General features: G+C 42.5%; 1 protein-coding gene across 4 annotated transcripts in view; it reads right to left on the reverse strand.

Moving 5' to 3' along the window:
• MOB3B (MOB kinase activator 3B) overlaps positions 1-27922 on the reverse strand; it is a 190441-nt gene that overhangs the window by 16026 nt on the left and 146493 nt on the right. For all 4 annotated transcript variants that reach the window (XM_072841590.1, XM_072841591.1, XM_072841593.1 and 1 more), the window contains one exon: positions 16879-17081. In XM_072841590.1, coding sequence (XP_072697691.1) covers positions 16879-17081 — 203 coding nt within the window. The remainder of the gene's footprint in view (positions 1-16878; positions 17082-27922) is intronic.

The following is a 27922-nucleotide window of genomic DNA, read 5'->3' on the forward strand; positions in this document are numbered from 1 at the left end:
TCGGGGTTCCACTTTGACTCTCATCTCTAGGGAGTAGCCATTATGCTTCCTCCATAAGGAAACTGAAGCTTGCAGAGGTTGGTGGCCTGCCCATGGTTCCATGGTTAATACCTGGCAGAGCAATAATTTGTCCTGAGATCTATCTTTGGATTTTACCAATGGAATGCAGAGTCCTATTTTTCCTTTACATCAGGGAACTGGAAACCACAGCTCACGGGCCAGATGTAGTCCACACCTATTTTGTATGGCCCATAAATGAAGGATAGTTTTTTACATTTTTAAATAGTTGAGAAAAAAAGAACAAAAGGATATTCCATGATAGAAACATTCTATGAAGCTCAAATTTCAATGTCCATCAAGGTTGTACTGGGACACAGTCAGGCCCATCCATTTATGCATCATCTCTGGCTGCCTTCCCGCTTCAAAGGTAGAGGTGAGCACTTGTGACAGAGACTATTTAAGGCCCACAAACTAAAATGTTTAGTGTCTGGACCGTTTCAGAAAAAGTTGGCTGCACCCTCATCACACCCTGAGGATACAATGGCCAGGGTGACTCTATAGTTTTAAAGTCCATGGGATTATAAATGGTTCCCCAAGCTGCCAAGCTTGTAAAGTTGACCTGGCCATAAATAGTCCAATGTTTCTCCTGTTGTGGGTGAGCAGTGATGCTACATCAGGAAGAGAACACACGTAGTAAAACAAGAATAAACTCTATGTGCCTGCAGACCCTTAGAACAAAACTTGTATGGTTTTCAGAATATGGGAGGAGACATGACCCTTTCTTTTCTTAGTCTCTGGTTCCCAACTAATGAGCCATGAAAACAACATGGATTTTGCATAAAGGGAATGTGCTTCGGAGAGCTAAAGCAATCTTTACTGGTTAGGGCTCCTTCCTCACTTGTTCTGCTGATATTTTAGCATGAAGCTGCAATTTTAGACATTTTAGCAATCAAGGTGATTATGTGCTACTGTCATCACACCATGTTTTGCTCTCAAAAGAAGAGGGAAATTGTCTAGTGCATCCAAGGTGGGTGGAAGTTCTGCCTCAGTTAAAGAGAAATAAAAACAGAGCTTTTTTTCTCTCATATTTGTTGTTCCCTTTCCTGGCGTCAGTTGCACACCCTAAAGACCTGGTTCATATGTGAAAATAAAATAAAAAGCACGCATTTCAAAATGAAAAGGGTTCTAGAAATGGATGGTGGTGTGGGTTGTACAACAATGTGAATAGTTAAGATAGTAAATTTTATGTTATGTGTATTTTACCACAATTTAAAACAAAACAAAACAAAACAAAAATCCCATAGGTATCAAACGCATTTCAAAAGCTTCAAGGAAGAAGAATTTTTACATACAATTCCATTAACAAAATGGAAAAAAAAATCCACAGAGAAGAGGTTTTGAAAGATTTGAAGCTTTATTGGAAAAAATGAGCATCAGGGTGTAGTTTGTGTGTGTGTGATTGTGCACATACGTACATGCATACACTTATGCATGTGCACGTGCTTTCAAGAACATACTCATGTCCAACAAATTAAATCCTCTCTGATTACTGGCAACATCAGAAACAAAAAAATGTTTAGAATAATTCTTCCATTTAGAATAATCTATTAATACAAGATGCCAAACACCCTTGCACCAGCAACAGAAAACAAAGAGTCTTTCTGAGAACCTCTTATAACTCTAACATCTTGTACCACTGACACCAAAGGAGAAAACCACAGCCATGAGTATCTATGATTCCTCTGTAGTATATGCACAAAGGCTGCTGTCACTGTCAAAGAAAGGGTGAGTTCCAAATAAAGCAAAAACCACATAGAAACTTTATGTTAAAAATGGAATTTAGATATGAACAGGAGTACCTGTTCCGTTCATATGAACTGAAGAGTCTACCTCTTCAATCATTAGGCCATAAAACTAAAACCAACTTATGCTGGATGTGGTCAAATATATTTATTTGACTCCTGCCCATTTGCCAATATTTTTCAAAGATTAATAAGATAAAATCCCTGGAGTGTCCTCGGTGAGCTCACTCGGTACTTTCGGCCGGTTCCCCAGAGCAGAGGTGGTGTCCGGCAGGTTTCTGAAGGCTCTACTGTTTAGAGTGAACGTGTACAATAACAACAGCTGCTTCATGGCCCGGGCCTGGCAGCGACAGGGTCAACAATCTGAATGCCAACTGGCGATGACACTGGTCATGTCGAGTGAAGCCAATGACAAAGGAACAGATGTGCTCTGTGTTCCTTGGGGCCAGCGGCACCACAGTCAATGCAGACCAGCAATGGTGATGGGGCATGGGAGCAGCAGGATGTGAGGCTGACACCAACTCAATCAAATGACCACTGTCTTGTCTGCTTAATTCGAACTGTGTACATTCCCCAATGCTTGCAAGCACACACACACACACACACACACACATTCCCTACCCCCTCAACCCCCTACCCCCCCCCCCCCCACTCCACTTCATATGCTTAGAAGTTCTGGGCTTTCAAGATAGGGGAAAACTCAAAAAATTACACTTCAGTGCACTGTGGATGTGCTGCCAGGATTGTAATGGGCCAGACCCTGTCCTGCCTATGGTGGGCTTTATATAAGGCAGGAGTGCAAAATGATGGCTCTTAGGCAAACTGCACACCTAGAAAGAATTTGTTAGGCCTATACGTTTAAAAAATGAGATGAAGTGAAATAAATATAACAAAGTACAAGAACAGCTCTAATTAGTCGCCAACATTTAAAATTCTTAAGGGTTCACCTAAAATGTTGGGAGTTCCAATTTCTTTTGATTTGGAAATTCTGGGTCCCAACTTCCCTAGTGAAACCATTAGCTGGAGTCACATGGTGGTGGCTCCCAGATCTTCCTATTTCTTATTACCTACTTGCTAACACACATTTGCTACCTACCCGGCTTCTGTAGGCTTTGGGTTTGGGTCATCTGATCCACAGACATTAAGTTTCTTGAGGCATGCATCATGCCTTTTTAGTTGCCCCAGCACTCAGCACCAGCTCTTTATATACTGCCATGCTATTTGAGTCACTAAACAACGTACATTCCATGTGCTCAGAGCTGATGTGACTTGACTATGGCTTCACAGCCAGATGCTCTTCTATCCAAGGATTAGAACCTTAGGAAATATCCTAGTTCCAATCAATGATCAGAAATCATTTGAATCAGTGTGTCTCTGAGCAAAAATCTGCCTCAGCAGAGGTCGTGTCTGGGTTGTAGGGTCAGACTGCATGTGTTTAACTCCTGACCCCATAGAGTTGTGTGACATTGGACAAATTACTTCACCACTTTGTCTGATTTTCTTCTTCTCTAAAATGGAGATAAAAACAGTATTTATCTCATAAAGTTGCATACAGATTAAATGAGGTAATACATAAACCTATTTCCTATAGCACCTTGTCCACAGCTTTATTAAAAAATTTCCCTATCCTCAGATTATTTATTATATTCTCAGAAGATAAACATATCAAATTTTAAAAGTATATAATTATCATAGGCCATTTAAAGTTCCTCTATGTTGAGGTAGTTTAATAAGACATAGACATAAATCTCTACTATAAGTCTGTTTCAAAATAATTTCCTATTATAAATAAATAAAGTTTAAAAAAAGGCAGTGGACAATCCATGTCATTCTGAATCTACAACGTGCCAGAACTGGAAGGAAATCAAAATCTTCCCTAATTCAGCAGATTTATACTTTACTTTGGTAGCAGAAACCACTTCTTCTGATGCAACCTTATGTAAAAACCACTAATTAATGAAAAAACATGGCAGATATGGTTGAAGAGGAGGTGAGCACCCAGACTCTGGATCTGGCTTTACCCTGCATGTTCACAGAACCTGTTGCTAAGGACCACTGATTTGGGCTATGCACCCTCATTTTACCAGGGGGAAAACTAAGACCATTCATATCTCTACATGGATAGGAGGGTTCAAGTCAGGGACCAAGATTGACCTGTCACAGTATCCCCAGAGCCTAGCCATGTGCCTAGAACACAGGGCCCTGGCAGCACTAAGGTTTGTGTGATGAGGGCTCTAACACGTGTGAGGTGCCATGCTGAAGTGGTGAAGTGGTGAGGTCTGGAGGGGATGGGCTTCTAGGGTGTGGTGATGATTGCTGCCAGCAAAATAACACCATTATGGTTTAGGGTCAGGGTATGGGTTAGGGTTAGGGTACAGGTTAGGGTTATGGTACCAGATTCTAGGGCAAGGGATGGGGTGGAGGAAAACAGCCACTTTTGTACTTAAGCTTTTGTATTTTGCTTTTGTACCTAAGCAAACAAAAGTAGTGGGGTTAGATGCCATCTAAAAAAAAATCAAGATGAGGGGGGGCCACTCTTCAGCCGAGGCATCTTACTGGACCTTCAATTCTGCCCAGACATTTGGGAATAGATGCTATTAGTTTCCAAGTGTGATGCCTGGACCACTTACATCAGAATTATCTGGGAGCTTATTAAAAATGCAGATTCATGAGTCCCATCCCAGAACTACTGAAACAAAAATTCTAGCAGTGGAACCTACGCATTTATTTTCCACAAGCTCCCCAGATGTTCTTATGTGGGAAAAGTCTGGAAAGCACCATACTCAATCTCACTGGGTTCACCAATGGTGGCACATAAGAGCTGTCCAGAGAGGCGTACTTTGCTTGGGTCCTACCCTTGGAGATTCAGATTCAATAGGCCTGGGATGGGGAAAGAGGGCTGAGATGCTTTCTGAACTCTCCCCAGGTGATAAGCAGCAGAATGGTTTACAATTATTCATAACTGATTGCCAGAGGGAAGGGAGAGCCACCTGTCTCTGTGATATGAAATATTCCTGCTATTATAACCAATGAAAACACAGATATTCTAATTGGTACTCAGGGATAAATTGCTACTTTCCCTTTCAGTTTGTCTTGTTAACTAACCACCCAGGCAGCTGGGAGACAAAAGTTTTCAGGGAAGACTTGGCAAATCATTATTCTTGTGAACACTGAAGTTGTTTTAAAAATATATTGCATGCATTTACTAAGCATACATTAAAAATAAAGTTTACTGAAGCATACTCAGTCTTATAAAATGCTTCTACCTAAATGGACAATTTAATGAACTTTCATAGGGATTTGCTGCCAGGTAACTACCATGTTGAGATATGGAACATTTCTGTCTCCTCCGGAATTTCCCTCCTGTCCCATTGCAGTCAACCTCTACCGCCTCCCCTGGCCCCCTGGCAACCACCAATCTACTTCTGGATACTGTTGATTAGTTTAGAGTGCTAGAATTTGATATAAATGGGATCAAACAGTATGTACTTTTTCTGTTTTCTTTTGCTCAGCACAATTTTTTTTTTCAAGATTTTATTTATTTATTCATGAGAGACATGGAGAGAGAGGCAGAGACACAGGCAGAGGGAGAAGCAGGCTCCATGCAGGGAGCCCGACGTGGGACTCTATCCCGGGTCTCCAGGATCACGCCCTGGGCTGAAGGCGGTGCTAAACCACTGAGCCACCTGGGCTGCCCAAGCACAATGTTTTTAAAATTTCTCTGTAACATGAATTATATTACTTGTTTCTTCTGTTTCAAAGGTAAGAGCACAAGACTGCAGTGCACTCTTTAAAGAATGAAGGCAAATTTCTGGAGTGATGGAGGGCAGATTCCTGAGACAACTGGCTTCACTGTCTTCTTCAAGGAGCTTGGCTAGGAATGGGAGGAGATGGCTACCACTCTGAGGTAACGGTCATGGGAGTTTTCACTGAGGCAAGTGATTACTGGAAAATGAGCACTTTGGAGGCAGCAGACCTGAGCTACAGAATGTGGGAAATGAAAAAAGGGAAAAGCACAGGCCAAAGGCAATACCGCCTGTTAAAAATTTGGTCTCTGTAGTAGCTTAAAAATATATTAGAAAATCCTTTGATATTTCTCTCTTCAAGAAATAGAGATGAATTCCCCCTCTTAAGTGTGGGCTGGACTGACTGACTCACTTCCAAGAATAGAAAATGGTGGAAGGGGTGGTTTATCACTTCCGATACTAGTCCTTAACAGTATGGTGGCTTCCATCTTGGTTTCCCTCTTTGGGCTCAGGGAACAGTTAGCACAGACCCAACATGGTATAGAGTGAGGGAGGTCTCTCTGAGGAAGGGACAATTAAGCCACAGCTTGCAGGCTGAGCAGGACTCAGGAGGACATGGAGGCTGAGGGCTCACGTGGATCTCTGGCCTGGATGTGAGAGGACACAGCCCATTCAAGAAACTCTATGAAGTTCTCTTTGGAGTAATCTGCATTCTCTTTCTTCATCCAAACCTACCTGTATGCATTCATTTTTATTTATTGGTCCAGGTACACTTAGATTCACAACGTAATAGGAATCTGCTAGAATCTTCTAGTTCCACCAGAAGTGTGGAACTAATATTGATTCATATACTATGTTCTAGTACTATACTATGGCCTAGCTGGCTTTGTGGGTGGCTGATATCTCTGTACCTATGCATAAAATTATTTCACAGGAAGAAGTGCTCCTAAGACCACACAAGTCCCTAGGATAGAGACTGCCCATGCTCTTATCTTCATGCTTTTATGTGGTGGAACAGGTGGGTGGTCAGAGAAGATATACTGTTATATTTCAATAAATAAAACCTTCTCGAATTCAAATCCCAATATTCATTTGACATCTTTTGGAGCCAAAGAATCTAGTCTTATCTGGCAGGAAAATTTGAACTAGTCTAGACTACACAAAGCAGCCCAAATTTGGCAGTCTTATCTATGGGCATCAAGCCATACTGACTATTCCCATTTTCATATAAATGCTCACAGAGATGAATTATATCCTACTGTGACTGACACTCTGCAGCAATTTCCAATACAGCAGACATAATAAAGTATAATTATGATTTGGTGCTCCAGAGACCAATAGCACTCCTGAGGTACTGAGCTGTTCTCTGACATGGAGATTCTGACACTAGACCTAGGGAGAAACACTGAATGTATGATTTTGAGTTTTATCTGTTTTTCATCTGTAAACTAGGAGAGCAGTGGCCAACAAGTAGACACAGGCGGCCTTTGAGCACTTGAAATGTGACTATTAAGATCAAGAAAGTAATTTTAATTTTAATTAACTTTAAGTAACCATGAATAGTTAGTAGCAACTGTATTGGATGGTGCAGCTCTAAGTAATGGATCAAAGGGTATGATTCTTTAAAATCATGAGTTTCTTAAAGAATGGAAATGGATCTTATGTAACTGTCACTCTGGCACTCAGTGCAGTGTCTGGAATATAGGTTTTTAAAAAATACTTTTTAACAAAGTAAAAACACTCAGCAGTCAGGCACTCAGCAGCCAGAAGAGAACTGAGCTCATAATAGAGAAGGTAGATTATATAACACTGCATAGTTAATATTTCCCAAAGGGTATTTCAAAGCTTTAGATATGCAAAATACTCTGTAGAGAAAGGATTCCCTGATCAAATAAATCTGCACGTCTGTCCTGTCGCATGCTTTACCTGGAGGGGTAGGACGCACATTAGGGTGTTAAAGACACCAGAATAGCTTTATTGACTCATTGTTTCCCATGATTACTTGACCAGGGAACTCCCCTTCCATCTAATACCTTTTGACATCCCTTAGAATTAGCAGATTCTGGGAAAAATACTTTGGGAGATGCTGTAGTAATGACAGAGTGAGGGAAACTTCCAATGAATTCCTTGAAAGCAGGGCCCTGATTTTCAGCACATGCTCAGCAAGCAATAAATGTTTACTGAATGGTCTAGAAATAATTCCCTTCCGCTAAACATCAGAAGCAGTCTAAAACCATTCCCATTCAGCCAAGGTAAGAGATAAGGCAGTGTGTGACTTGTAAGCCTAGGCATTCTTAGGCTGCCGAGGCAGGCATACCTGCAGAACTGGAAGATAATCATTACACAGAAGTATGTAATGGCAAACTGGAACAGAAATAATAAGAGTTTTGAAATATATGTGTGTGTGTGTGTGTGTTCATAATCTCTATGCCCAGTGTGGGGCTCAAACTCATGACCTTGAGATCAAGAGTCACATGCTCTGCTGAGCCAGCAAGGACCCCCTGGAAATATACTAATAGTGTTTTAAGACTTTGTACTTTAAAAGTTAAACCACAATTGGGAATTCACTGTGATTAGAATATTAACCTCCATACAAAGGAATCAATCCAGAGATATAGGGTAAATACATCCAGATAAAACAGGATGGTCCTAGGGTTAAGAAGAGAATGGTCCTAAGGAAAAAAAAAAAAAAAAAAAAAAAGATAATACAAGAATCTGATTGAGACCAGGGTGGTACTAGTTTCTTACTTATTTCTTTAGTTACTTCTGGGCTTTGGGCTTTGCTAATACTTAATAAGAAGGGATTGAAATTAACTCTAGATCTACATGATAATTTCAGCTAAAGATTATTTATGGTTATTATATATACACATATGCTTAAATTTAATGAAATGTACATAGACCATTCCATGGTCAAGAATAATCTCTTTTCAATGAATCCCTTTTGTTCTCTTTTAAAACTTGGAAGTAAAAAAAAAAAACTTCAAAAATCTTTTCAGATCCAAATGAGTAGAGGAATCCAGATGGGAAAAACTCCAAGCAAAATCTTTCATCAAGGTCATGAAACCCTTTGCAGTGAGGTGCCTGTCCCTGCAGGGCTAGATATGTTACGTATACAGAATCCACAGATTTCATATGCTCTAAAATCACTGAGATCTGCCCCCTTAAAACAGAGGCTTCAAAATGAAAAATGCATACACATTGTAAAGATAATACTACCTCAACATCCTACTCCAGGAGGGACCACTCCATATCCAGGGAAAGTTGAATTGTTTAGTCCGTGGTAATTGTGTAATCTATCTCCAACTACAGTCACAACGTGGTCTGTACCATCACCAGCTTGCTCCTTTGAGCATTTCTGTCACAGCAACTCTGTGAAGAGGGGAGCAGATGACATGGCCAGAGATAGCAGGGAGGGCACTCAGAGCCACTGGTCCTGGACACACAGACCATATCTGATCCTTGACCCAACCAAAACCAAAAAAAATTAAAACCAGTCATCATCCTACAAACCAGAAGCAAAAGGTCTCTGGACATCAGGAGAGAATAAATAAACTGAACTGACAAAGACATGTGGCTGATTTTGCCACATTCCCAGTAACTCAGCACAATGCAGTTCATTGAAAATAACCCCACATTTCTTTGCTATTTTTCAAATTGACACTTTACAGTATGTCTGCCAAGGCTCTTAAAATGGTCTCTGGCTGGCATTCCCACTCAGCTGTGTTGCCCTGAACAACCACTACCAGCTGATGCCACGTTAGACACACACACATACACATTGTCTAAACTGACAAAGCTCCGGGAATGCAAACTCCAGCTACTCTCTGTGCCAGCGTATCCCCTTTGATGCCATAGTGGGCTTTAACCCATGAAAGTCTCACCAAACAAGAAGAGGCCACCTTGGACCAGAGATGATGAACTTGGGGACATGCCAAAGATCATAATCTCCGTACTCAAGCTGCGGGGACTCCTGTTATGGGCTCTTTTACATATGAGAAAACTGAGGCCCAGAAGTATTACATGCCTTGCTCAGGGCTGGACAACTACTGCAGTAACATAATAGCAGGAGCATCACTGTAGTAGAGGCCCAACTGCCAGACTCCTAGGCTGAAGACCTTTCTTCTTTAATCCCTGTGCCCATGTCTAAGCCACTGGGCTGCAAGTCAAGGAAACTGCCTGACAAGAAGCATCCCAGAGGACTTTGCACAGATGATGTTTAAAAGAAAATGTCCTTTTCAGAAGCCCACAGTGACCCTTTTGGGGAGCAGCTCTGGCTCATGTGAGATGCTCTGCTTCTTTGCACAGCCCTGATCTGATCTTGCCATTACAGGCCAACCTTGGACTCACCCCAGCATCTTCGAGGGGAGTGCAGGAAAGACCTGGCCACCTCTTAGGGGAATAGAAGGTCAGCAATTCTGTGCTTAGATGGGTTGTGCTGAGGACTTTATGGAACAAGGCTTTCCAAATCTTTGGTCTCCAAAGTACCCTGGTCCTAAGGTATCTATTGTTAAAGAGGTGGTTTTGAACTAAAGCTTAAAATCATTAGGTGCATGAAACTCAATCATTAGCCAACTGGGGGAGGAGGAGGAGCTTTGGTGTGACAGAATGGCAGTAATGGCAGAGAGGGATGTAGTTTAGATATGGAGAAACTGCCAACCACACCTGTTTGAGGTAAAGGTAACAAGTGTGAGGAAAAGTAATATATGCAAAGAGCTTAATGGAATGAATAGCTGGAACTCAAGATACGGAGCTACTTTTATTTCTTGAAAATGCTTGTGTGCCTTGTGCATGCTAAGAATTCAGTGATGGGCGTCCTACAATGATGTAGGAGAACCGAGGAGTGAGAATGAACAGGGCCAGGTTTCTTTTCTTTCTGTGAAGCCCTCCCCTGTGAGGAGCTTCATCTCCCTCTCATCTCCCTCTTTCCATCTTCCGTCTTCTGTCCCCCATGCAACACTGGTGGGTGGGGTGGGGGCCCAGGTGGAGGCAGGGAGGGGAAAACTCAAAATTTAGAGACATATCACATAGGTGAAGTGTTGTCCAAAGTTTACTTCATGGATCATGATCTTTATAAAATGTTAATGAGTGATAACAAAAGAAAAAAAAATTTCAGGAGTCAAACGTTGTTACATTGAGTGGGCCGTACAAAACTGAACCGATTTCTTCACTGCATTGACTTCTCAAAGCCTTTAATCTGCAATTATACACTGTGGGTCTTCAGGGCGGGAGATGATGTAGCATTTTGGAAACTCACACTTGACCAAGGGAAAGATGTTTGTTTTCACCCAGCATGACTCATGACCAGCCTTTTCTTTTGAATAGAGTTGACACACAATGTCACATTAGTTTCAGGTGTACAATATAGTGATTGCCGAGTTTATACATTGCAATATGCTCCCTTGCTATCTGCCACCATACAGCGCTATTACAATATCATTGACTATATTCCCTCTGCTGTGCCTTTTATTCCCATTACTCATTCCAGGACTCACATTTTCAGGAATACTCTTGGCCAATACTGATCCTTAAGATTTTTCTTCTTTGCTTTACTTTCCCATACTACTGAGCTAACCTCTAATCCTAGAGAAGAGATGAAGTGCTAAAAATAGTAATTCTCACATCTGAGAGTAATTGTCATGTAGTGTCTTGCTCCTCAGAGTGTGGTCTGGGAACAGCTACATTGACATCACCTGGGAGCAAAATGTGCACGCTCAAGTCCCACTCCAAGTGTACTGGATTGGAATCTACAGTTTGGCAACACGTCCAGGTGATTCATATGCACAGTAAGTTTGAGATGAAGATTCAGGGTGCTTGGTAGTAGGCAGTAACCTCAATTCTGATTTGGCATGTCTGTGTTGAGGCCCAGGGACTCACATTTTAAAATGTCACCTCCTGAAGATTCTGATGCAACTGGTGTAATGACCGCTATTAAGAAACACTGATTTGATCAAAGAGCTTCTACAGCCCAAGTGGCCCGCTTATAAGGTAAAAGAGCAGCCCCTGATAACATTTGGCTTCCCAGCAGCACCTCTGCAAGATAGGTGCATAACAATCACCTCATTATTAGAAATAAGGAAATGAAATCCTGGAGAGAGAAGGAGAAGGCTCTGGACCAAGGTCACCCAGGGGTCAGCAGGTGCATGTGGGTGAGCATACAACCCTCCTGCCTTTCCTCCCCATCTCCTCAACCTCTCTCCTCCCCCATCATCAGCTCTTTATTCACCAGCAACTGCACTGCTAACAGCCCTCTCTGAGTCTGCTTTTGTGTGTAGTGAAAGGCCAACAAACACTGCTGGTTATTAGTGCTTGCTAATGATAATTCTGATTAGCTCAATTTTGTCAGCTGACTCAAGCTGCCAGGGGCCCACAGCAGCCTGCTTATTCAATCAGGGCCTGGCCTATTTTCTAATTACTAGCATCATTTGGGCTCGTTTCCTCCAACTGTGAATTTGTTTGAGTTCAAGTCATCTTCAGCTGTTTCATTTACATGAGAAATGGATAATCTGTCACGTCTGTGTCTCCTCTCCAGTCTCCCCCTCCCTGTTGGAGACCAGATGAAATGGGTTCCCAGGCTGCTGCTGACCAGCAGGTCCCAGTGGGAGCCATGTGGCAAGCCCTTTGGGGGATGGACACACTGGCCTTCCTCATTGCGCTGGCCAGAGTGACCTCTTCCCAGCTTCTGAATTCCAAATTGTATTCCCACTCTGAGGCCTGAGATGGTGACAAACTGTCCCAGTTTGCTGGGGACTGAGAATTTTCCCAGGACATGAAACTTTTAGTGCCAAATCGGGGAGGGTTAGTCACCTGGACACAGTAGTATGAGAATGTTCAACAACCCCCCACCCAGGTGATCTAGTTAGAATCTAAAATAGAGAACTGACTGGACGTTGGGGTCCTATTTTTCTCTGTCAGGGCTAAGACTGATGATGCATCCCTTCATTGCTTTGTGACTAACTTTGCTTTTAATCTTACTGCTAATCCAATAGGATGAAGCTTTATTTCCTACAATAAATAAGTGTAAGTCTGCTGGCATGTTCTGAGATGAAGGTGGCTCCAAGGAGAAATAATTGGTGTGTAATTCCTTTGAATGGAGGCACATCATCCCCAAACTACTCTTCCTAATTCAAAACACATTAAGCATTTAGTATGTACTTGGCAACATGGACATGAGAGCATATATCCTGCATAGTCCCAACCCTCAAAGAGTTGACCATCCCACAGGAGACACCAATACAAATACAATAAACTATGTTACAAGGCTACCCAGGGGATCGTTAGGATGGCAAAAGGCCATGGGAGCTGAGAAGGGAGAACTGGGGTACCTCTGCTTATGTGCCAGCTCCTTTATATTCATTATCTCACTTAACAGCCAACATTTCTTAAGCACTTACCATGTGAGTAATCCATTTAATTTTTACAATTCAGTGATTATCCCCATTCTATGAATAAGGAAAATAAGGCTTTCAAAAACCAACTATCTTGCTCAAGACTGCAAGTTAGTGAATGAAGAGTTTGAACCAGAGAGTCTGAGTCTTATTTTAAGCACTGAGACTGAATCTCCTACCCTGTGGTGTGCTAGATTCTCAACCAGTGTGCTGGACGCTTAGTCAACATCAGACAAAAGTTACAAGGTAGGCTCTGGGAACAGAAGAGGGTGGCTGTGCATGGCGGAAGCATGGCAGAGAGAAACATGAGGAGGGGTCTCTGAGTTCTACACTGTAGAATCCCAAGGCATGATATGAGGAATGTCCCACTGGAGGTGTGGGAACTCTGGGAATGCTGACATTCTAAAGGAAACTGGCTGGCCTTCTGGCCCTTTGCTGCTTTAGATTCTAAAGAATGTATGCTAGAATGTGAAGCCAAATGCCTGACTTCTTTATCATCCTTCAAGAGCTCAAGATTAGTATGTCATTATTTTCCATTTTTTAGACTGCATCTGTAAATTTTTGAAAGCATCTTTCTTATGCCTTAGAACATCTGAACAACTTATGTTGCATATATAGGATATTTGATAGATGCAAATAAAATAAAAATGTATTGATTTGGCATATTTTGGCTGATTTTAATATGTCCATTGCTATAGTCAACTTAGAAGTTAGGTATTCTAGCACTATCAACTACTGAATGTGCTCATTTCAGTAATAACAATCCACAAATACAGTCTTCTTAGTGGACACTGGACTATGCTAACTATCCAGAGCCTGACATTATATAATTATTGTCCTCAGAAACATTCTCAATATCTTTTTGTTATTTCATAGGTTTTGGGTTGTAAAATGAACACATAATTTCAGACAATTAAGCACAGAAAACACTTGTTAATATGTAAAAGCATTAAAATTAATGACCCTGCAATTATAATTAAGAAAACATAAAGGTAGGAAGGATACTGTTTCAAGCAAGATCTAAAGAAATAAAAGGTTCTAGGGGAAAAAACTGATACCCTTTTGTTCACTTCCACTGTTAACAACTCTTGGTTAATCCAATCAGTTTTTCCTCAAGCCTCCAAAGAGGCTTTCATCTGGAATATTGGGCCATCCAGGCCTGTCTGTGACTCGACTTCCAGGCAGCTCCAGGCACTGCCAGGTGTTAGAATCCATGGGGCTCTTCTTCAGTTATAGAAAATAACAGAGTTTTTTGATGGCAAAGAAAGGCCTTCTCTACTAGCTCATACTCAGCTTTGTCTTACAATGGCCTTTATGCTTCTAGATGTATAGAAGAAATTGACTTTTGGCTCTATCTATCTGGTGTTTCTGCTCCTCTAGCTCAGTGAAACTAAAACAGTGAGTGCTTAGGAGAACCTTTTCCTTCTGGTGGACCTTTGGGGAAGGTATTTCCCCTCACAATTCCTCCACCCTTTTCATTTCTATGGCCCCTAGTCACTCTTTCCTTTGTCCTTGACATTTTCTAAAATTAGCTTTATCAACTCTTTCCAGGCTCTTAACTCCCTTGAGATGTTTGCACAACTTTTACTTCTTGTAGTGACTGTTTACCCATGCCTGCCTTTAAACAGGACAAAGTAGGAGAACTCATCAGGAAGCATTTCAGTTTCCACACTACTTGTCCAACTGAATTCAGAGACAACTTAGCTCTTGCCCCTAAGAATTTTCTAGAAAGCTACTGTAAAAGAAAATGAAGGAAAAAAAGTACTTCCTTAACCAGTGTTATATCTTATTTGTGCCCAGAAAGTCTTGCTTTGTTCCAGAACTCCTGGTGATGCAAACAAAAATATTTTTTTACCATGTACTTTCATAGCACAATAACAGATTTCAAGTTGAGAAATTCTAAAGGTGATCTATAAGCTTTTTTTTTTTTTTTTTTGCCAGATACAAGTACTGTACCATATTAAAATGTCTTTTTCTTTTTTCGTATTTTGATTCTTTAACATCATAGCCTTGCTATAACCTTGGAGGGCAGCTCCTTCCAGGACTAGACAATTCCTGATGTAGTAAACAACTCACTCTTCAGCTATTTACTCCCCAAATAATACAAACTAATAAATCCAAAGCCCATAACCCCAACCACCTCTTCTATGTCTCTCACCCTTAGGGCTACTATTGCCTTCCCCTAGTCACCCAGGGCCAGGTTCCACACAATTAAGACAGCCCCAAATCCCCAGAGCCTCCTGAAATGATTCAAATTAGTCAATTCAATTCTAATCTTCCTTAGTTTGACTCACCTGTTCCTTCCCTGAGGGGCCACATTAAGGCTTTGGCCCACATTTTCCCTGCTACCTCTGCCTCTGACCAGCCCTGGTAGTTCCCCATGTGCTCCCCCTCTCCCTCCTCATGATATGGTGTGTCCCCTTCTCTTTGGATCTACGAGTATAATAATTTATCTTTTCAATGGCAATGGTTTCCTGATCTGTTGGCCTCACCATACATAAATAACAATAAAACCTATATTTTAAAAACATATACATAAAGAAAAAGGAGTAAGGACTAGCCTGGTCTTTGCTTTGCTCATTATTCAAATGGACTTGGATGAAAGTTAGTTGCTCTGTAAATTGTACTTTGCAAAACTGACACTTCTAATGTTTCAAGGAAAAAAACCCATGATTTTAGTATAAAGCACTGTACTATATTGGTTAAGAAAGTACTTAGTAGAGCTGACTAGAAATAGCTGTGATGAGGGCATCCACATGAAGATATTACATGTTACAAAAGATGTTGGAAGTTTTAAGGTTCTTTGGCTTGTAAAGTACAGATTGAGTCCATCTGTAAAAATACCTTATGAAGAAAATACAAGGACCCCCCCATTCACCTAAACAATCATTGTAAATTTTTTTTAAAATCAAATGTTTTGGGGGATCCCTGGGTGGCTCAGTAGTTTAGGGCCTGCCATTGGCTCAGGGCGTAATCCTGGAGTCTCGGGATCTAGTTCTGCATTGGGCTCCCTGCATAGAGCCTTCTTCTCCTTCTGCCTGTCTCTCTGCCCCCCCCCCCCTCTCTCTCTCTCATGAATAAATAAATAAAAACATAAATACATAATACATAAATAAATAAATAAAATCTTAAAAAAAATCAAATGTTTTGGATTTTAATACATCCTATTAAAACTGCATCACAAGAGATTCAGTATGAAAAGCAAAGTCCTAGGGCAGCCCGGGTGGCTCAGCGATTTAGTGCTGCCTTCAGCCCAGGGCGTGATCCTGGAGACCTGGGATCGAATCCCACGTCAGGCTCCCTGCATGGAGCCTGCTTCTCTCTCTGCCTGTGTCTCTGCCTCTCTCTCTCTCTCTTTCTCTCTCTCTGTGTTCTAATAAATAAATAAAATATTTTTAAAAATCTTAAAAAAAAAAAAGGTCCTAGAGATACTGTATTCTTACCTGGAGCTTACTATCTATCTCCATCTCTGGATTCAAAGCTACTTCTAGGAAGTTGTGCTTCACTTTGCATGCCTAGCAGTGGACACACAGGAGGTACTAAATATATGTTTACCAACTGAAGGGATATTTCTGAATATCTTTGAATAGAGGGGTAACAGATGACATAAGAGATCAAAGATGCTCATTTAAGGGATTATGTAAATAGGTGGCTGGTTTTGGAGCTGGAATTAAGGCAACTCCCTCTGGCCCAAACCATTACAATCCTACCTCATTCTGCCACCACTCAAAGAGAAATGTAAGACTCTTATTTGGTGGCTGTGAACATCTTGGCATCATCTGACCCTTACACTGACCTCTAACTCCTATCTAATGCTGCAGTCTTCTGGCTAATGGCTTGCCATGGATGAGTATTTTGAATGGGTCTGGCAGTGTGCTGTGACAAATGGCTGAGTTCCTGGAGGTAGTAGCTTGGGTGTCATCAATGCATAGTGACACTTACCAAAGGCTCTAGCTCCTTGCGATCTATGAGGTTCATCTCTGTGACGAAGTAATAGAAGTGCTTGTAGCAGGTGTTGACATGGGCCTCTGCACCCATCACAATGACCCGGTCGAAGTGGTGGATGTAGACGTGGACAAAGACTCGGAAAAGGCGGCACAGAATCTTCTTGCAGATCTGAAGGAAGTTCTTTGGGAAGGGAACACCTAGAGAAGTAAAAAAAAGAAAAAGAAAGAAAGAAAGAAAAAGAACAAAGCCATGATGGGAAAGCTTTGGAAGCCCAGGAACACATGTGTAAGGCTGGAGAACCATCCTGGATCTGAGCTTCCAGGCCAGCCTATAGATATGTCTGGCTCTATGTGGGCAGCTACATTAGACACTGTGTAAAAAGTGGCTAATAATGCTGCTACATTTAAATACCAACAATGACCAGGAAGAGACAAAAAAAAAAAATGAAGAGGGCCAGGTTTGTTTCTTTTGGTTACATATATACATATATCTGAATATATATATTCAGTTTTATTTATATATAAATGTTAAATATTTATTTTACACAGAAATGTATATTCTTTATTCTTGCTTCCCCCACCCTCTACTTCTAGAGCACAAGGAAGTTCATTTTCCTCTTACATCTAATATAAGAGAACTGGTAAGAGGAAGGCAATGCTACGAGGAGATGGGTACTCCCTGACACAGAGTAATAGGGGGGGAGTGGGGACAGTAGCAAATTGGGAAGCACCTTCTCCTCAAAGGGAGTAGCTGTGGCAAAACTCAAGCCAATGGTCGCCATATGGGAACAGAGGCTCAGGGCTGTTAGAACTTCCGATTTTTCAAGATAATTCAGAAATTGGGAGTTCTATGTAAACTGGCTACATTTTTAAAACATTAGCAATTGAAATTTTAAAAAATATCAGTAGTTAAAACAAGACATCTTTCTAGCTTAACGTGGCCTATAGGCTACCAATGTGCAAATTTTGATCTGAATTTTCCTGAGATTCACTGTTTCTGAGGTGAGCAAATGCAATCAACTCCAAAGATAGTTTGCATTACACTTATGACCACTTCATCTCCTTGACGAAGGTAAGAGTGGATTATGTGGCCAGAGAAGGCACCCAGATTTCCTGTCTGATGACCACTACTGCCAGCTGGTCAAAGCAACACAGTTCATCCATGAGCCTACTTCCTTTCTCCCTCTCAAACACTGTTGAAACTCTTGTTATTTACATTGTCCTTAAGTGGTGACATGTTGTAAGTTAAACAGACTTTGAATTCCTGCTCTGCAACTTTTCCAGCTGTCTGACCATGGGCGAGAGATCGAACCTCTCTGAGCTTCAGTTCTCCCATATGTAAATGAAAATTCCAACAATTGTGAGGGTTAGATGCTGATAAAAATTCCAGGGGTTGTGAGTATTAGAAGTGGTGCCCATGCAACTCTGGTTTCTCATCTATGAAAGAAGGGGCATAATCAGGCCTTCCTTGCATGAGTTAGGAGGCTGTTACCATGAGTAAAATCCTTCGACAGTGCCTAGAACACTAAATGGGAGTGACACCCTCCCCCCCCAACTCCGCTCTGCACTGTAAGGCCTGGAGCATTTAGCTGTTGTTATAAGGAATATATTAATATTACCTTTATCAAGAAAAGGCAGACATAGCTACCAGCCTTTCAGCAGAATTGCCGCGTGTGCTTAGGGTATGCTCCTGGTCCCTGTCCATTCCCTCCACGGGGTCCCAGTGGCAGCTGTCTGGTGAGATACTCTGTAATGGGATCACCTGGGACCCCCAGGGCACGATGAGAGAGACAGAAGATGACTGGCAGCTGGCAGAGGCAAGATCTGCTTCCCTGGGGCCCGGCACCGATACTAGCTTTTCCTCAAAAACAAAGTGGGGCCTATCAAATGAACCCAGGGAGAGACAAGGGCACAGCGTGGCAGCTGTCTGGGCAACAGATGCCGGGATTTAGGGATGGAGATGAGGTAAAGCTGGGAAGGAGGTGGTGGGTAGCCCCTCGCAGAGATTATGGTGGTTTTCTATTCTGAGGAGGGAGCAAAAAGCCACCAGGCTGGGGAAGGATCTGGAGCTTTCAGAGAAGCTCAAGTCCTAGAGGTGATGGAACCCCTCTAAGTGTGTGCCCATTAGACGGGGAGCCCTGTAACCCACACAGTAACGACACCAAGGGTCAACATCTGTTTCCTTTACAACCTATCTGCAAAGTAGGCTTTACTACTCATATGTCACAGGTGACTAACGCTGAAGCTCTGAAGCACAGATTCACTTGTCCCAGGCTATTTAGCTAACAAAGTGGCAGAGCGTGGTTCTTTTGTTTGTTTGTTTGTTTTTAAGATTTTATTTATTTATTCATGAAAGACACAGAGAGTGAGGTAGAGAGATAGGCGGAGGGAGAAGCAGGCTCCATGCAGGGAGCCCGATGTGGGACTCGATCCCAGGACTTTAGGATCACACCCTGAGCTGGAAGGCAGACACTTAACCACTGAGCCACCCAGGTGTCCCAAGCCTGGTTCTAAACACCAAAAGATCTGGTTATGTTTGGAACATAACACTTTTTCTCTGCCAAGGATAGAGGCTGAGCTCAATTGCTAAGTGTAACGAGGCCACCAAAGGTTACTTTTGGTGGTACAGAAATATGATTTAAAAAAAGAAGTGGTGGGAAGTGAGAGAAGTTTGAAAAAAGTCTACATCCTTGGCAGTCACAGGTTCAAGGTTGATAAGAGGTCAGCTAATACACTCCACGGCCTTCAAGGAGAAATGTGTTCTCTTTGTGGCATGTGTGTCTGTATGTGTGTTTTAAATAAACCTTCAGAAGGCGGGAAGTAAAGAGATCACTCCTTTGGATGTAGAGAACTGGATGTCCACCCCTTTGGTGGACTCTGGAACTACCTTACCCTGTGTAACTGGCTTCACAGCAGCAAGATGGGGCAAGACTCAGCCCTGCTGATCCACTCCCTCCCTTGAGGTGTCAGCTCATGAAAACTGATCAATCTATGGGTGCTGCTAAGGAGTATCCAATCTCCATTAAATAGCCAAAGGAAAGGGAGCTATAGGTGATGCCTGATATGCAGTGTGTCCCAGCAACACCCTGAGCAGTGGTATTATTATTGCAGTCCTATTGTTTTTAAGATTTATTTATTTATTTATTTATTTATTTATTTATTTATTTATTTATTTATTTATTTTAGAATACGTGTGCACGAGCAGGGGGAGGGGCAGAGGGAGAGAAATCCTCAAACAGACTCTCTGCTGGAGATGGAGACTGACCCAAGGTTCAATCCTAGGACCCTGAGATCATGACCCGAGAGCCCAAATCAAAAGTCTGCCGCTTGACTGCTAAACGGATTGAGCCACCAGGTGCCTGTTTTGTTTTCTAAAGTGACCAAGGCTTAGCTCTGTTAAAGTGTTTACCCCTGACCCCACAGCCAGAAGGAGGTAATGGTTTGGCTCTAAAACTCAGGGTTTTTCTTCTGCATCGCATTACTACGGGCTCCATGGTGGCAGGGAACAGATCCCCATTTTACAACCTGCACTTAGCCCAGGACCTGTCTTATAGAGAAGAAGCCTAAAAATGTGTGTTTGTTTGCTTTAACTGGCTACAGTCCAGCAGTAGGAAGAATGACAGGCTAATGATTCATCACAAATGGACACGAGGCTTGTTACAGTAATGGTCTGCACCTAAGGGAGCCGTACACTGGCGGGGTCTGGGCAAAGGCCAGTCTATGTGGGCACGTGGCATCACTGACCCAGCTCAGGACTACATCCAACCTCTCATCTCTCTGCTTCTCTTGGTGAGTAAGATACCTCTGACCCTCCATTTCCGTATTTCCCAAGGCATGTTTTAAAATTCACTAATTTAGGATAACCTTGGCTAAAAAAAGAGGGTCAGGAGATCAAATGTATTTGCAAAAATGTTGCTTTCATAGAGGTTTATCTCTGCATAGGAAAGAACCTGAGGATTCCTATAGCAAAAAGTCCTGTTTTACTCTGAACCCACCTCTCCCCCATAATATCTATTGGTTTAAAACACAGAGCCTGTAATCATACTTCCCAGCTTTCATTTCTATCTCACTCTACCTCCTACTCACAATGCAGTCAGATAAGCCTCAGTGTCTCCACACAGAAAGAAACAGGGAGGTTAACGTTATCTGTACCTGAGAGGTTATTATGAGGATTAAATACACATACATATAAAAGGCTATGCCTGAGCAGCCTGGGTGGCTCAGCAGTTTAGCGCCGCCTTCGGCCCAGGGCATGATCCTGGAGACCCGGGATGGATCGAGTCCCACGTCGGGCTCCCTGTATGGAGCCTGCTTCTCCCTCTGTCTCTGTCTCTGTGTGTGTGTGTGTGTGTGTCTCTCATGAATAAATAAATAAAATATTTTTTTAAAAAAGGCTCTGCCTAATGCCTTGCAGACAGTAAGCACTCTCTCGTGAACCATTGCTTTTAGTATCCCATAGACCCAGAGTTCTTTGGAACATACTTTGGGATTAAATTCCTCCTGCAAATTTATTTTCAGGAGAGCAGTTTGGGTGTTGACATATCAATTCTGAACTTACAAAGAGCTCAGAGTGGCAAGTACTCAATCGAGCACTGTGCTATGTTCTGCCTTACATTATTTTCTACAAGCTTCTCATACTTATGTCTTGTATTATTGTAAGTTCCCTGAACAAAGAGATTGTTTTACATTTTGAATCTGCCTTTAAAAGTACCTGGCACAGGGCTAAGTAGGGAATACTCATCCATCAAAACTGAATCATAAAAGAGCCGTGATCTTATTCAGTCAAGATGTGAGTCTATCATCTCCTCTCTGGGGGAGGAAAAAGCCCAGAGCAGAAATGATAGCCTTTTGCCAGGGTCCTGATATGGTCCTGGCATGGGAGACTGCACACTGCTTTTGGTGAAAAGGAAGGAGAGTTCTCTGATAAGAACATTTTGATCTTACCTAAGGGGTGGGAAGAAAAAACCTGAAACTCCTCTTTTCTTATCATTAAAACCTCCCTTCTTTGCCTTTCAATGTATTTTTCCAGGTGCTGATAGTTAATTTTCAGTTACTGTACTCAATTAGAAAGTTAATGGTAGACGATATTAACCAGTAGTCCTAACTGAAGTAGACTGCACATCTGAAGGGTTTGGAGTTAAACTTTGACTAGTCTTATTATAACTAAGACAAACCATGTGACCATAATCCCAGACAGATATGTACTGATTAACATAGAAAACAACCTTTGATCAGAAGGTCTTTAAGTGATTTGTAATATCAGGGCATCCCCTACCTCTACCACCCCGAGCCACATCCCATGACTCTCAGAGTCAAGCTGGGAATTTTCAGACTTTAAGAAGTTATCCCAAAATGAGAAGATGTCTTCAGAAGAGTATTCTCTAAAGAGGTGGTGGACAGACAGGCAGACACACACACGACTTTGGATCTGGATGGTCTTGGATCATGTGATGGAGCTTGGTCTCTGCAGGGACTCCCGGAAGGCCCGACAGGCAGTCCCCAGCTCTGCGTCTGCGGTTCAGGAAGACGTGGTGGTGCTCGGCAGGGAACCAGCACCTGACAGAGCCCTGCAGAGTTTATGAATGTGCCTAACCACAACTTTCTGATCTCCAAGCCACATTCAGTACGAGAGCTAAATCGAGCACGGAATATAATAATTTCTCTGGGGCCCATGTGGATTTGCCTTTTATCTCTGCCTTAGTAAATCTCCTTTCTCCCAAACAAAATTTAATAAAAAATTCCAGTAATTTCTGAGCTTCAATCCATTTTCTTCCTTCCTCCTTCCTTCCTCCTTCCTTCCTCTCTCCTCTCTTGCATGAAGCAGATGCCCCATTCAACCCTTCCTTTTCAGACACCCCTGAAAGAAAACAAACTGTCTAAATGGCTGTTTTCTTTTTTATGCTGTTATGGAAGCTGCAAAGGGAAAGAGTTCCTCAGAGAATGCAGAAATGCTTTGAATGACAGGGCCACTGACTGGAGACAAAGGTCTCAAACTCCAACAAGGCCCAGGGGGAGTCTCTGTGTTAGCTGCAGTGCATTCCTGTTCTCATCGTTTTCTCACTTTTCTTTTGAAGAGAATGCCCAATGCTTGAGGATAAGACTGTGGTCCACGATCATACTGGGTTGGACCTGGACCACGGAGGTGTAGAGACGAAGATGGACGGGGCCTGGGTGGCTCAATTGGTTGAGCATCTGCCTTCGGCTCAAGTCATATTCCTAGGGTCCTGGGATCGAGCCCTGCCTCGCATTGGGCTCCCTGCTCAGCAGGGAGCCTGCTTCTCCCTCTCCCTCTGCCTCTGCCTCTGCTCCTCCTTCCTCCCACTTGTGTGCTCTCTCTCTCAAATAAATAAATATTAAAAAAAAAAAAAAAGATGAAGGTGGAGAAGGGAGGTTTGGCTCTTACTTCCCTAAACACATGTGTTATCCAGGGTTGAGGACAGTGGCTGAGCATCTGGCTCTGGTGACAGTCGAGTTCACAATCTGGTTGTGGAACTTCCATGCTGCTTGTTCTTGTAGACATTTGCTAACTTCTAAGAGGCTCATTTCCTTATCCAAGAAATGGGGATACTAATACCTAGGCCTCTGGGAGATCATGAGAATTAAACACGAAGCACGGTGCCAGCATGCACCCAGGAGGCACTCAGTAAATAACAGCCAATGTTACTGTGGTTAGGAAGTCTTGGCTCCTCCTCATCCCTTTCCTGGGGAAGGGCAGACGAAGTTACTTTTCTTCTGAGGGCAGCCTCTCCTAGAAAGTGGATTGATTTGGGGAACATCCTGCGAGTTGCCACATGCCACAAGATGAAACCTAATGATCTGGCCAATCCTTTGGGGACCCCTGACAGCACCTGAATAACAGCCAGAAATACCCACATTTCTCCTTAAAACAGTCATTCCTGTCTGAGGGCATTTGTGCTGTCCTTTTTGTCTTTGGAGCCTGATAACTGAGGAGTGTGCATATGAAACTCCCTGTTCAAGTCATCAAATTCACTCATTCTCAATAGTTCATGAATAAAAACAACATCCCACACACGTGGGAAAAGAAAACAGACCTCCTCTGGCAGTGTGGCTGAGAACATACCATTTCCAAAACACTTGCAAAACAAAATGCAATTGGATCATGAGGAAAACAAACAATGAAAAAAAACTAATAACACAGATCTGTTTCTTAAAAATACACATCTCCCTCCTCTTAGCTTGCTCTGCTGCCCATCCCATCCACATTCTCCTGCCTCCTGCAAAATGCATGTATGTGTATATATACACACATATATATTTATCTAAAGAAGCCTCATGCTTTCGCTGATGAAAAGTCAGCTGCAGGACTGATTCCTCTTAGCAGATGTTTTGTGTTATCTCAGTGCGTTCCTCAAGAAAGTGTCTGTTCGTCATGCCAAGGAAAACAATCCCATGTAGCAAGACTTTGTTCCTCTGCCTAAAAAAAAAAAAAAAGAAAGAAAGAAAAAAAAAGCCCCCAAACAAGCTGACAGCTGCAAATGGTTAGAAATAAACTGGCTACTACTCTGTTCTCCAACTCCTTCTGCCCTTCCCCGGCGCCCCCTGTGCTGCCCTCTGACCTACAATCACAGTGGTTGGACCGAAGGAAAATAGACTAGCATGTGATTATACGTTCTAAACAGATTGTTAATTCTTTCAGACATGCCATTTGCGGGGCAGAGGAAGTGCTGTTTCAGCCACCCAAAGGAGCGACTGTAAATACAATGTGCCTGCCTGTCACACTTCTGTCTGCTCCCCCCTGTCACTTCTCTGCTGCCGGAGCTGTTCTTAGCCTCTCCGTCTCCAGGATGTCTGCCTTCACCCTCTGCCATCATGGCCTGGAGGTGGAGGTGGACTGAGAAAGACCCAGGAAAACCTGAGGAAGATAACCGTTCACTCTAGACTGGCAATAAAAGCCGTAAAAAACAACAACAACTACAACAACAACAACAACAACAAAACTGTAGCTAGTTCAGACATGCTGAGTTTGCTGAAAATCACACGGGTCAAATGAGATGCAAGTGAGCTGAGAACAAGATGTTAATGAACTTCATTAGTATTGGGGAGTTGGACAGAAGTACCTGCACTTTGATCAGGAGACCCAGAATGACTCAGCCTCCTTGTCATGGATGATAGATAATGTGGTGAGTGTCTTCCAAGTAAAAACTTCTCTATTCACCGGCAGAATCTTTCTCCCATTGTGTGAAGGGCAATTAATACCAAATCTTGTCAGAATAGTTTCTAGTCTATATTCTCCCTCCATCCCCACTGCCACTTCCCTAGCTCCAGCCACCACCGGCTTCTGCCTAGTGCATCTTCTGTGTGGTGCTAGAGCTTCCCCTACTCTACTCTTGGATTTTTTTTTAAAGATTTTATTTATTTATTCATGAGACACAGACATACACACACACACACAGAGAGAGAGAGAGAGAGAGAGAGAGAGGCAAAGAGAGAAGCAGGCTCCGTGCAGGGAGCTCGACGTGGGACTCAATCCCAGGACTCGATCCCGGGACTCCAGGATCAGGCCCTGGGCCGAAGGCGGTGCTAAACCGCTGAGCCACCCAGGGATCCCCTCTACTCTTGGATTTTTGCAGTCTCCACCTGGCAGGCAGATGATCTTCCTAAAATGCAAATGATCTTCCTAATACACAAATCTAACCAGCATGTTCATTCATCTTTCTCCATTAAACTCTAAAGCAGCTTCCTACTGCTTTAAGGTAAAATCAGAGCTACTTAACACAGCAGGCAAGACCCTCTATGTTTTCCACCATGTGTATCTCTCCATCATCACCTCTGGAGCCTCCTAATTTACATACAATACTCCAGTCCTCTGGAGCTAAGATCCTCTTGTGCTCACTTCTGGGAGTTGCCACGTAATGAAGAGTTGGCCGCTGGAAATCCTCTTCAACTTCCCCTTTTGGTCTGGCTACCTCCAGTTTATTATTACTCAAGGCTCAACTACTGTATCACTTCTTCTAGGATAGCCTCTTTATCTACCTCACCCTGGGCAGGGTAGGCATATCATGATACCCTATACTTATCTCATGATAATATTTACTATACTGTCTTCTAATTGTTCATTTTTGGTCACCCACTAGAATGAAAATTTTGTAATATCTGGGAATGTACCTTTACTTCAGTTTTCCCTGGCATCAAATACATAACACTACATGATGGTCTCAGTGAGTATGTGTAGAGTGAATACACAAACAAATGACCATATAAAGTGGGGGAGGGGAAGACTATGCCTGGTTGGGTTGCTCTTGTTTTCCCATCCCCAAGCAGCGGCCCTGAGTCACAGCCTGAAAACCGTGGAAAATTTGCCTGGGGAATTGCTATAGGCCCACATTTAACCTTGTCATGTCCAAAGCTATAAGGCTGTAGTGAAAGTTGATATTTTTATCTCTTCACACCTGGCGGATTGCAGACAGAAATGTATTTTTCTATCAGGTTTTCACTCATACTGCGAAAGAAGCACCTCCTCAAACTGTACTGTATATTTGTATTATCTATTTTCATCTAAATAGAAAGGTGTCAGGTAGTTTCCCAAGCTTAGCAAAGTTGGAAATATGCTAGGATTGACTCACAAATACTCCTGAGATACATGATGGAGGCAGACAGGGGAGACGGAGAAGACAGTATAAAGTAATGGGTCCTTTTTGGAAAGGGTGTTAGAGTCAGATAAAATGATGACTTGAAGGGTGCTTTGAAGAGCCTAAAGGGCACAGTGATCAGGAGAAAATAAATCTGAGGCAAGGGTATCACTGTTGGGGGAATCTTCTCCAGGCAGAGTCTAAGAAAAGGAAACTTGCCAAAGCAGGTCAGGACGGACTCTGCATTGCAGAGACCCATGGAGCCTGAAGCTGAGGGGGAACCAGCAGGTAGATACAAATGACTCTTTACACCTGAGCTGGGAGGGTTAGGGCAGGGACAGAGCAAGAAATGCTGAGTCATTGCACTTGCATGTAAGTTCCAAGGAGGGCAGGGGTGCCGAGGTGGCTCAGTGGGTTAAGTCTGACTTCAGCCCAGGTCACGATCTTGGAGTCCCCCACTGGGCTTTGGGCTTCACACTCAGCAGGGAGTCTGCCTGTCCCCATCCCTCTCCCTCTGCTCCCCCACCCCCACTAGTGCTGTCTTTCTTTCTCAAATAAATAAGTAAATAAAATCTTTAAAAAAAGATCCAATGAGGATTACTGGTAAGAGGGATGAAACCAGAAATATAGCTCTAATATTTGATCTCTGGGATCAAAGTTCAGCTAAATTCACAGACTAAGCTGTGCATCTGTAAATTACCTCCTTGAATACAGTCTGAACCAGAATCCCAAATCAAATGCCTTTAAGGGTCAGAAGGAAGTAAAAAAGTAAAGTTGGCTAGGTGTGATACAATAGGGAGCAGTGCATCCAGTGACAACCTGAGAGTGCTTTCTGCAGGGAAAGAAAAGAGCCACTCTGCCTGGGTTGATCTGCTATTGAGCAGGATTATGTGCCCAGAACTGCCAGACTTTGTAGTAGTCTAGATTCCACTGTGAAATCTGTTCATTGTTAAATGTTGACAATTAATTTAAAAACATTAAAAATTTTCAACATGTTAATTTATTTTTGCATAGTTAATTCAGCTTGGAAAAGTTGACTTTCTGTAAGATGACAGGTTAATTTTTAAAAATTTACATTAAAAAATTGTAAATGCTCTGGTAGCAATAAATATACACAACACCCAGATCTTAGTTTCTAATACCATTCTTCAATAACAGGAATCAGGCCTCGTTGGAGAAATGGCTGATTCTAGGGCGAGGGCAGGGAATATAAAAGATGGCCTCGTATACCCTGTAGTGCCAGAAAGAACAGATGTCTTCAATAAAACCACAGGCTTGGGAGGATGCCCAAGGAACACTGGAGGCAACCTAAAAGAACTCTAGAACCACCAAAGCTGGAATTGGAGCCACAAAATAAATGGAAGAGTACTGGATTATAACCAAAAGTATAAAATAAATATCCATAAGTCCAGACTGATATAAATAAATGATTGAATAAATAAATAGAAA

The sequence above is a fragment of the Canis lupus genome, chromosome 10, assembly GCF_048164855.1.
Source record: "Canis lupus baileyi chromosome 10, mCanLup2.hap1, whole genome shotgun sequence".
Classification (NCBI taxonomy): domain Eukaryota; kingdom Metazoa; phylum Chordata; class Mammalia; order Carnivora; family Canidae; genus Canis; species Canis lupus.